We start from the raw sequence: 12,503 nt of genomic DNA on the forward strand, positions 1-12,503 counted from the left end.
TGCGTGTTGACAGTGAGATAACATGATACACCATTAATAGTCTCAATGCAGGCTCTCTATTCATTTAGCTGTGCCACACCTGTCCCACAGCTGCTCCCAAGTTGGAACATTTCAACACATATAAAATATATCTGATGTAAATCATGGCAATAATTCTCAATTGGCAGATAGTGAACCTCAGTCCAAGGACACATCTATCTGACTGTACTCCTCTGCTGTTATATGCTGTCATATTTATCAAAATAAAATACTTATCTGTTTCTTCTTTACCTTGTCAATTATAATATTGACTTCTTAAAAAAATGCAGAAGGTTACAACAACTACAAAATAATACTCCACAACATACAGTTGATCTCTAAATCTGGCTAATTCGAACAGAATCAAATGAAGTTTTGGGAGGCAGCTGATGGCTCCATCTGGGTATGTTAAATCTGAGCTGAAACAGGAGAAGTGCTGGACACTGGCCAGCTGTTGCTCTCTGACACCACTCACTCCTTAACACCACCTCCCAACCATAGACACTTCAGATCATAAAGACTGCTCGAATGGAGAAACACACACACCTCTTTGATCTCCATTTATCTGAAACTTACAGTTATACATCAGCGTCATTAATACTCACATGAAGGCTTCTAAGTAAAGATGCACTATGATGACATTTGAGATACCCTGTCTAAGATGAGATGAGTCACATTGCCAGTCGCATATTGTGAAATGGTTTACTGGGAGTCATTCAAAGGTCAGCATCTATTCTGGGTCTTATGCATAATGCTGGGTCTGTTCCCCTGGACATGGTACACATAGACATACATATGCACACTATGAATGTCACACTGGCTTCCCAGATGATAAACTTTTACATCATCTCACCTGTCTGTCACTGTATCATGCCATTTCATGATTTTGTTCATGGGAGCAGAGGGCAGTCTCTTTTCTTTCATCACAACATGGCATAATGTATTGAATAAGACTTTACAACCACATATGTGAAATCTGTTACACCATTGTCATATTGCTAAATTACCTATAGCAATCTTTTTTTTTGTACCACTAATCTACCAAAGAAAATGGTCACCACCCAGTGAAGGCAGCAGCAAAATACGTTTGCTTCTTGCATCATAGAGCGAATACTTTTCTCAGTGATCATCAGATCAAGTGTAATTATTGTAAAAATATTGTGTATTAGACACAACATTGTTGGTGGTGTATTAATCAGCAAGATCCAGTAAATGTCAGTTTTATGTTTTAGTTCAGTTTAGATATTAAAGTAATAAGTAGAAGCAAAGGAAAATATTAAATCTTAACTGTGGTTTATGGTTGTTGGACATCTGTTAGTTGCTTTTGTCTCTTGTTTCTCTGACCACATCTATCATCTATCATTTATCGTTTCCTTTTATTCTCTTCATTCGGTGGTCATTACTCCATCCACACACTGAGGTCAGTTCTGATCTTTCAGAGCTGTGTTGGAGCAGAGATCAGATTTAGCCGAGATGACATCATATGCAGAGTTGGTTAATCCCAGGAAGAGGACTTTGTCTGTGGCTGATGGCTGGCTCCATCCACACAAGTCTTTGGAGCCTACCACAGGTTAAAATACAGAAACCAGCATCTAATCCATGATGACATAATCACATATTTGTACAAGCTTCAAATGTTTTACTCTTAAGAGTGATCCTTGAAATGGCATGTAACATTTTATCTCACACCCATCCCAAGCTGTTGTAGCTACAGGATTAGATCGTACTCGGGCAGTATTTGCTGGTAGCACTAATATCAACAAATCTGTAAGCTTTTTAGCACTGAGCGGCAGCTAGTGTAAGTCATTTACCACTGTCTGTGTTCCCATATCACCCATACAGTTGCCAGTGTAATGTGACTGAAGTGATTTAATGATGGTGGCTATAGCAATGGTAGTATCTGTTTTGCTGTTGTAGTTGTAGAAAAGGTGGACTGACATCCTTTAATGTGAAATTATTTCTTTATGGACACTGATGTGTTAGATTGCCATAAATATGTCAGTGACTCCAGTTCTGCCAGTATTTGTGTTACAGCTTCCACCATCCTAGCGAGCGTCACAACCAGGCATTAACCTACCAGACAATAGCACCACGTGGCTAATTAGCATAAGCATTACAGATCCTATGGCTAGTTAGCATATCATGCTCATCAGGGCCTGGCCAATGAACATGATAGCATGAGGAGTAATGATGGCATCATCCATTGACCCAACGTAAGTTTACAACATGAACACAGAGTTATTTTAAAGAAAAGATACATCTAGTGCTCATTATTGCAGTTACATTGCTATTGACCCTTTGCTAAGCCCCACTCCCAGTTATTTTTGCTACGCTAACTTTCATAAACAGCGTGTAACTTGGGCATTTTTGACTATATCAGTAGGAGATATTCTAGAGAAAAGCTTAATTCTGGAATAATAGTTGTGAAATATCAGGAAAGCAGACTGAGAGGACAACAATAGATATGTGAGAGCTAAGCTCGCAGAATAACATGATGGCACAGTACTGTGAAGGAAGGAGCATACAGATTTTGGGAAAAGTTTGGCCCTAACCCAAGAACAAGGCAGCCCGCATTTTTACAATTTATGTTAAGGACAAACATGCAGTATCAACAAAGTTCTTATGCAGCAAGTCAGTGAATTTCCTACAGCTGACAAGTAGTGAGAGAGGAGCATATCTGTTGTATCGAGGGGAAAACACTTGCTGGTGGGAGGAGGTGTCACATTCTCCAAAACATGAATCTGTCAGAGTAATCAAAGTTTATTGTATTATTAATCACCGACAAGATAATGATGCTGCACAGAAAAAGTTATACCAACACACGATATCTGCTGCTTGCTCTGTTACCTATTAAGTATATTCATGGTGTTCATCAACTTCAATGGCATCGAGATTAACCATGTTGTGTTTGTCTATGCCATGCGGTAGAGGTAGAGCTACACGTCACTTTGACTGCTTGTATTGACCAGGGCATCTTGCTTATGCGCCAACTGAAACCCCTTTTAAATGGTGTGCAGACTTTACCTGCTTGGCGCACCACAGATTTCAGCTGGTGTGGTAGTGGTGCCAGCTCAATATAACATTTTATTTCAAGCTGATGTTTTGGTATGACTCCTTTATAGCAATTTATCTAAAATATGTTGTGCCACTTGCTAGCAAAATGAAATGATCTCACTTTTTCATTTGTTTAAAGCATGCTAGGGTATTGCTTCCACATCATGGGTTTAATCCATGCATTGGATTGCATCTCATTTTACATAAGTGACTTCTGAATAACAGTCAACTGTCTTTGTTTGCTAACCACTGTCTGCTGGCTAACATTGCCTTATGCAGGTGCAAACAAAAGTTTTGTTGGTGTTTGATGGCTCATCTGTGAGTGTGGTCTTCCACAGTGTTTAATCTTAGTCTACAATTTCACCTCTGGAGCTTTTGGCTACGGAAAAATGAAGAATGCGACACCTGCCTTTAAACTTCAAGGATATCTTCTGTTAGACTTTCAGGTTCACTATGCACACTGTTTTGGGATTTTCCCTTGTTTTGAAAGCTCGACATTCCACCCACGCCTAGTTACAGTTGCTAACATAGGATTGGACATTGGCCGCTCTCTTAGCAAAGGGTCAAAAGCTGTGACAATGGTAATCATGAGAGAGTATGTTAGAATGTATTACTGTTAATTTTCTACCCCAACATGATTAGCAAGTGTCATGGCAGAACTTGACAAAGGTTATTTCTCAAACTGAGTAAGCTGTAGAAATTGCATCACGCGGCTAGACACAGCAGCTATGACGTTAATGTGGTCTAGAAAAAAGTTCTCAAGAAGCTGGAATTCCTATTTTTCTTGATACAAAATTTATGTCACTGGTCTCAGAGACTGACAGTCCATGCACAGCTGTTTCAAATACATAGAGCCCGACTAAGCAGAAATACACATGTCTGCAGTGTGGAACAGCTGAGGTGGAGAGGTTACTGTAGCAGCAGGTCAGACAGCAAAGAGCCCTTCTGGCCTGTGGGTCAGCTGCCCTGGACACAGGCCAGCACACTTGGCAAAATGCTGCTCTACTGCATGACACCACAACTTGCACTCCAGATTAGGTATTACGAGTAGAAGACATTAAAGGTACACTAAAAAGTGACTCATAATATTAAGGCCAGGTAATAATGATATGGCTCTAGAAAAAGCTCTTTGTTGCCTTGAAAGTTAATGCAGCACTGTCTTCATGGTAAAATAAAAACAACAACACTGTTTCTGAGTATATTTAGAAATAAGGGAAATAGATTAAGATTGTACCTGCCTGTAATTAGTGAGTATACTTTTAGGAGAAACAAACCCAGAATACTATTCCCCTTTCCTTTACTGTATTTATTCTGCAGGGACACCTCTGTCACACCAGAAGAGAGTTCTCATTCTGTGCATGTCAGCCCAGAAAGCAGATCAAAAAATATCTGATATATGCAGGAAGCTCAGAAAAATCCTTGTCATATGCAAAGATGTTACATCAGACATTTGCAGCTTGGCCCTGGTCATTTACACAGCCATAGCTCTGCCCATCTGCTGGGAATAGAGAGGACTCTTAAGTACGTAAAGCTGCCATAAGCCTCTGTTTCCTATTGTAAGCTGTTTTAAAGGGTCCTGTGGTTTGGCACCATCTGTTTTTACTCATTATTTATATATTTAATATTTTCTTCTCTCTCCTCCCTGGCATGGCCTGACTTGTGAGACATGCTTGTAGTCTGTGTTCATGTGGGAGGTGGATGACGCTACAGCACTTCTCTACTCCACCTCCCAGACCAGTCACGTGTCTCCCTCCCACAGGCTTCCACTCCTCTTTTTCGCCTCCTCTCTTCCACTCTGTATTTCTACTTTCTTCATGTACACAAGCTTTTGACTTCTCTTCCCATCTCATGTGTTGGCCACAGTGGGAGCATGAGGCTGAAACCTTTTTTTTTTTTCTGTCAAGTGTAGCAAAACACATACACAGTATCGTGTCTGTGAGATCACCCATGGGTTTCAGTAGGGATGCGTTGACGTTTCGGTTTAGTTCTCTGCATTTTTCAAGTTAAATAAAATGCATCTGTTCTCCCATATGCTCTGCTGTAGAAAAACATGTACATCAGTTAACTTCATAAAATGTTTGAGGTTTGCTCAAATAATCATCAGCTTATGCACCTACTTATCTAACCACATCACAAGTGTATAGCATTTCTTTTTCTTCCTTTGCTTTCAAACCCAAATTTAACTGTTGAAGTGCACAGTTCCTGTGTATCACAACGCTTTTTTCATATTATCTAACATTATACCTAGTTATTTTATAATCTTTCATTTAAAAATTTCCTTTTTGTGTTCATTCATAGCGTCATTTGTGTATCCCATATCAAAATGCTTCAAATGGACTGCTTGACAAATGAGGCTGAAAATGTCAAAACCTACTCACAGATGACATGAATGCACTTTTGGTAAATTAGGTGAACCTGACTAATACTGTTAATACTTCCCAAAGTGGCTTCTTAGTAAAGGCCCACCACTGCATTCCCATTTAAGCATATTTTAATGAGTGTTGAGGGGATAGTTTCAAAATAGACTAATGCAGCACAACAAATATACTAAGAATAACAGAAAGCCTCATGAAGAATTAGGTCTGCTGCTGCTTTACAATTGGACTTGGGGACACATTTTGAATAAACCAACATGATTTAAAAAAAAAAAAAAAAAAAAAATCATGTTTCTTGCCAGCCTTGGCATGTTATCTGTCTAGAAATGCGACTACGTCCCATAGATCACATGCAAACCAGTGGCTCAGGTGGTCAGAATATACAAACTGACAGTATAAAACTTAATAGAGCTTGTTGGGAAGCAACAGATTTAGTGAGTTGTTTTTTCCTTGTTTTGAGGATCTAATAATAACATTAGCTGTTGTTGTTTGATCATCTAAGGAACCCTCTTTTCACATTTAGGAACCTTGATTAATCCATGAACTTTGTGGGCAGTATAGCACACAGACAACAGTACAGCAAGGTTGGTCAGGTTTTTATTTTTTTGCCTTTGCTAAACCATCTTCTGAAGAAACCCTAAACAAAAACTGCAGAGTGGTTAACAAAAGGATGGAAAGTCCCTCAGTGTGCTGAAGATGGTTCATATTTGGTTTTTGAAGTAGTAGAAGAGAAAATGCCCATGATTAAAGATTTAATGAAGTGAAAGTTGAAGCCTAACCAACCTTCCAGTTTTCAGTTTGTATTTTTTAAAATAGAAGTACTTTGGAATTAATGGTTACCAATGGTAACATGGTAAACAACTTTAAAGATTAAATCTTATTTCAAACACCTCTTAAAAATTTGCTAGGCTAAATAAAGTTGTAGGCATCTTTGTATATATGTATGTAGAGTAGCAGAATTCAGATAGGCTGTCATTGTTTTGCTCAGTTAAATGTTCCAGTTGCTTTTTTTGTTACTTGATTACTTGTTTGTCTACAAAATATCATAAACCGCTAAATAAATGCCTTCTATTGTTTTCCACAGCCCAAGATGGTGTCAGAAATCATATCTTATTTGACTGTCCAAACCCAGAAAGATATTAATTTATTGTTATGCATGGCAAAGAAAAGCATTTATTCTTGCATCTTAGAGACTTGAACCAGCAAGTGTTTGGCATTGCTTGAGAAATGACTGAAATCATAGTTCATTTTTTCTTCCTGTTGAAAGACTCCTGTTGATTGAACAATCATTTCAGCTCTATGTGTGTCCTGCTTTCACATCAATGTGACCATGATTTACCTTTACAATAGCTAATTTATTCCTGACTTACAGTAGAATTAACTCATATGTGTGGCTGTTTCAAAATACTATTCGGAGTTTCCTTACTAGTTTGACAAAGCGGAAACTGTACATCTTTGGGCTTTTAAAAGCTTTCTTGTGCTGCAGTGTGTGAAAAGGGGCCTCAAACTGTTAATGTGGTCAAGGGCTTTACCACAGGCTGTGGCACAGCTATTGAAGATTAAGAAAAGGAATTAAGTCGGGTGTGTGTGTGTTTGTTCTGTCTACTTCATGTTTGTCTATAATGCCCTTGTCATCATGAGAGTGGGGTTAATCAGATTACATTTTAGGTTGTAATGCTGGAGCTTGTGATATAATGAACAATATGTTCTGGTGGGTTGATTATCAGCCATGTCATCACAAAAGCCTGCTGTACACCAGCTGGAAGTGCTCTTTATCCTCTCACATCCCACGAGTCTGACCCGGGACTTAATTAAAGTTCTATTAGGTATTAAAATAAGTAAATCATTGTGCTATAGGTATCTAAGTTAACTACAGGCCGAGGTAATCATGGAGATCTGTTTGCAAGGCTGTCACTCACCCACTACTTCCTTCCCTCAGAATAAGTGTTGAGACATTTGTGCTTTTGTGGTGTTAGTCTATAATTTCCATACACCGTGGGAAAAACAAGTATTTATGATTCAAAATTTCTCAATTTTTAGTTGAACTTTTTTACAATTAAATAAACCACTTTCGTGAATTGACAATAAGGTAAACAACCAACATGTCACTGTACCTAATGACTGCACATATTGTGTGTTAACTGATTTGTGTGCTATCTAATATTTAACACTCTCCTTCCTTTCTTCTCTCCTCTCTTTCAGGAACCTATAAAGTCCAGGGCGCCGCAGCTCCATTTGGAGTATAGATTTTACAAACAGTTGGGAAATTCAGGTAAGGGCGATGCAGTCTGTAAAATAAACACTCTAATGATGAGCTGCATGTAAGTGGGCATTTTCACACTAGACTTCATTATATTACATTGTTTACATGTGAAAATGACTTCACCTCACGTTTCCAGATTTATTTCTCTTTTGATGAAATATTAAGAAAATGTAAAGTTACTATTGTTGCACAGGGCATGGTATTGTTTAGTATGTTTTATTCTGTTCAGTTAGATTCATCTAATGGAGAGTGTGTGGAATGAATGGTTAGGTTGTAGTAGCATGCTGGATCTGTTAGTCAGGAATAATGGCAGCAAGGATCACAGAGGAGGACAGAGTTAAATCGCTATTAATTTTTAATGCGGATTGGATTTTTTGGGGTAATTTTTTATGCCATGCCACTGATATTTACCTTGTGTGAAACTATTTTATTTACATAAACTCTGTTGCAAGGAATCAGATTTTATCCTCGTGGATTAATGGACTTCTTTGAATACTTAATTTTATTGTCAGGTCCACAGTTTAGTTTCTTTATAGCTGTTGTTTAGTCATGTTTTCGTATTGAATTAGTTGTTTTTTTTTTAAACATTCATAGTGTCATCCACTTTGGACTTTTGTGTTTATTTTGAAAAAGCTTTGTTTTGATCTTTGCATTGTGACATGAGACTTCTGTTTTCTACTCAGGAAAACAGATGCATTAAAACACAACGTAACAGTCTCTATTCTGCTTGAGGCTACATTTCATTGTACATGTTTGTTTATCTTTCCACATCTCTGGGACCCAGTGGATGCTGTCAAAATCTGCTTCGTTTTTCTAATCCCATCCCTAAAGTTTTTCCCCCCTCCAACACTGTCCAGAGCATGTTAATGTGCTGTGATGCATAGCTGTGGCTTCAGGGCAGCAGTTCTTTGATAAGGCCTGGCTGGCCAGCCAGTTAGGGAGGATGAGAGGGGCGGCAGAGTCAGGCAGCTCTGAGCGGCTGGGACTTGATGTGTTTCACAGCAATACCTGGCTGGTTGGCTGTTTGGAAAGGCTCACCTGCCTCGTTGATGTTGCTGTCTCATAATATTTGCACTCAGTCATTTATTTAAATGTCATATGCTACCATGCCACCATTACTTAGTTAAGCTGACAAGAGCTAAAGGTACAGACAAGAGGTCTATGCAGTCTCCCACTCCTGCTGCTTTTTGTGCTACAAACACCCACTCCCACATGTGCATATCAGTTATTTTTTTGTCCCCGATCAGACCAGACCAGACCAAGTCATCTATAATTCAGAATATGCTGATATCCAGTCCCAATTTACATTTTATTACATCATTTACCATAAAGTACTCTGACTGGGTCTATTATGGTCTGCATATGAGACAAGTTTTGTTTTTAGATCATTGTTGTGTCAGTGGTGAACTGCACTAAATTGCCATTTTATTATGTACACCTGATTGAAGGTGATCTGGTCTAATATAACAACTCTAAAGTATATCCTGACTTCATGAATGTTTCAATTGAGTTTCACAGAGGTGATCATTCTATTAAGTGACCGTTTAGGGGGAAGCAGTTTGTGACACTTGAATAGTGTTACATTATAGTGACAGGTGTTTCTAATTTGGCTACTCTTTTCATATCAGTATAGATAGAAGAACAGAAACTAAACGACTTTCTGTGTAATGCACTACAATGTCACAAACGGCATCCTCTCCAGTGATCATAGAGTTGAATCAATGCTACTCTGAAGTGGTTTCTCCAAAACTTAGCATTTTAGCATTCATAAAGCTAAGATTGAAAACTCAAATGCTGGAATTTGTGTTTGTTATTCTGAAAATATTACAAGTGTGTGTGGTTCTCTTGTAGCAGTGGTTCTCCCCTGTCAGTCAGCTAAAGTACGCATGTCCTGGTCTAATTTAGTGACACGTGCCAGCTTCTTGGCTCCTTGTGCCAGAGCAAAAGCCCTCCACTGTTGATAAGGAGGTGGGGCATTAGGGCAGTCCTTGACTATTTATAGCTGGCCCTCTACAAGCATACGGGCCATTATGGTGTCTACTTGGATAGCTTCCCTAGTCTCCCTAGTCACAGTATCCTCTTCCTCACTGATTGAATGTGTGCTGCCTGCAAGTTGCATTCAAACATTCTAACGTGCTTTGCTGACAGGGCGTGGCCTGTTTTTCTGGATAGCTGTTATTGTATTAATCTGACATTCTGATCTGTCTGCTAGTCTTGCACAGTGCATGCACACACATAAGCCCAACCATAATTGTCATCTGCTGTGCCTTTTCTCCCGATTATTGCAAAGGATTCCTCCAGTTCAGGCTTGTCTCGCACTGCCTTTGGTTGTTTCTTGTGGTGCATTAAACATCCTGGCCATCCCTTCTTCCATTGAGACTACATTTGGCCGTCAGCTTGTCATTTACTAAGACCTACAGTTATATGTTTATGTTTTTTCTAATCCTTACACAGAACAAGCAGCGTACACAGGCCACACATGATCATGCTGCTATTTATGTGATTTTTGTCAAAAGTATGCTGTTATTCACTTTGCTAGCCTTGAATTTTATGTTGAAATGAGAGGAGACAGTGTGAAAGTGTAATAAGATTGAGGAACAAGGTAAGTTCCAGAGACTAGACTAGACTGAATGGTGGTGCTTAAGAGCCATGGGCTAACTGTATTACAGAATAAATAATCTTTATGATACTCCTGGGATATCTCTACAGAAGCATATATTATCTCTAAAGCATAGATATACTTATATACTTATTTGCCCTTTGGATTTGCAGGATTTACTCCTTTGATTAACTACCCACACGGGTTCTCCTACGATATAAATGACATTGCCCTATGTTTTTGACTGAAATAAGTGGGGAGATCTGACTGTTGTTAGAAAATGTTCAGTTTCAGCAGGTGGTGGCATAATGTTGCCAAAGTGTGCCTGGCAAACAATCAGTGTGCATAAATCAAGGAGACAGTGGTGAATGTCTGATTGTCTTCCACTTTAATTAGATCTTTTGCTACTTGGAGTGAAGCCCAAATTTTGACTTTTAGGGAATTTTTATAGGACTGCTTTTAAGGCCTATTTTTCTATCAATTGATCTGCCAATTATTTAATCACTTAATAATAGATTTTCTTCCAAAAAAGCAAAATCACCATAGCGTTTATGTTGAAGCGACAAACTGTATGTAATTTTCTATGAATCCCCTTAAAATGAAACATTTTGGACAGTATATTAAACCAAGAGCAACATTAACACAGTGGATACTTTACAAGCCCAGAGTAGCTAAACTCCTTTGCTCCTGACTGTGTAATCGTTCTCTGACTTTGGTAGTAGCTTAAAATTCTATGAATATGCAGCCGAAATAACAACGTAGTCATTATTTTCAACCTATGTGTGTGGTGAGTAAGTCAGATGACATTGCTCTTGTAAAATCGGTATTTTGTATTTTAGCAATGCGGAGCTGCAGCTTTTCATTGACTGCTGAATAACATGCAGTCTTAGGCTGTGCGTCAGTCACTATTTTGTACTTGTATTTTTGTTTGACAATAGAAGCTGTAAAATATGTAAATAAGAACATCTTAATGAGGAATTCAGGTGTGTTAAACTGCAGCATATGAGAGAACAGAGAGAAGGAGAAAAGCAAATGTATGTAAAGTGCGTCTGTGCTGAAAAACTCCTAGGTGTTTGTTTATTGTGCTAGTGCCGCTGTGATCTGTCATTGAAACTCTGCACAGTTTACAAACCATTTTTTTGTCTTAGCTCTTTGGAACTTTTACACTGAACCAAGACAGACTTTGGTGCCACTGCTATCTAAAACTTTATCGCTTACTACAACTGACTGGAGCTAAAAATTTCTGGCATCATGTTGCAATAATTACTTAGTGATAATATAAAGAATTTGTTATAATGAATTGAAGAAAACAACAAACATTTGTTGGTTAAAATATCGATGTTGACACATTTTCAATGTTGACGTTCAAGTATGCTATTTTGATAATCCATTATATATATATATATATATATATATATATATATATATATATATATATATATATATATATATATATATATATATATATATATAAAATAAAACACTGAATAAACACTGAAAGTATAATGCCCAAGTTACTAGTTAGCTTTTCTCTACTATACCATCATGTAGTTCTTGTAATTCCTAATGAAGTGTTTGCCAGTTTCCACTGTGATTTTGGACTGCTCCTCTTTTAAGATGATCTCCAGGTCTTTGAGTGTTTAAGGCTTCCTTGCCATAACTCTGATCTTCCGCTTCTTCCACAGATTCTTAAGAGGATTCAGATCTGGACTCTGGCTGATTCACTCCAAAATGCTGATATTGTTTTCTGTTTCATTTCACAATTTCTTGAAAACTTTGCTCCTTTGCGCTAGACAGTTGTCCCGTTGGAACGTTCAATGCTGCCCAAGGCCGTTTTACTGCAGAAAGGTGGATGTTTTCCTCCAGAATCTTAATGCAGACCTCTTTTCTCATGATGCCATTAATGTTGCCTTCCCCATTGCCTGAAAAGCACGCTCAAAACATTACATTCCTACCACCATGCTAGATGCTGTCCTTGCAGTTGAATGCTTTGCTTTTTTTTGCGAATTAATCTATTTTCATATCTTTTGAAAACAGAATTCATCAACAAATAGTTTCTTCTTTGTCTAGGTGAGCTTTTATGTGCCTACCTGGAGAAGTGGAGTCCTCCTTGGTCAGCAAGACTAGCATTGTTTAACGTCTGCTGGAGTGCCTGCCTTTAGATGTTTGTATCAAAATCGCTCAGATTGACCGG

At 38.3% G+C, this 12,503-nt stretch overlaps 1 protein-coding gene across 5 annotated transcripts in view; it reads left to right on the top strand.

Moving 5' to 3' along the window:
- Nucleotides 1-12,503, top strand: part of csnk1g2b (casein kinase 1, gamma 2b) — a 40,196-nt gene that overhangs the window by 11,014 nt on the left and 16,679 nt on the right. For all 5 annotated transcript variants that reach the window (XM_023287806.3, XM_023287809.3, XM_023287808.3 and 2 more), the window contains exon 3: nucleotides 7,650-7,719. In XM_023287806.3, coding sequence (XP_023143574.1) covers nucleotides 7,650-7,719 — 70 coding nt within the window. The remainder of the gene's footprint in view (nucleotides 1-7,649; nucleotides 7,720-12,503) is intronic.

Source organism: Amphiprion ocellaris, chromosome 2 (assembly GCF_022539595.1).
Source record: "Amphiprion ocellaris isolate individual 3 ecotype Okinawa chromosome 2, ASM2253959v1, whole genome shotgun sequence".
NCBI lineage: Eukaryota > Metazoa > Chordata > Actinopteri > Pomacentridae > Amphiprion > Amphiprion ocellaris.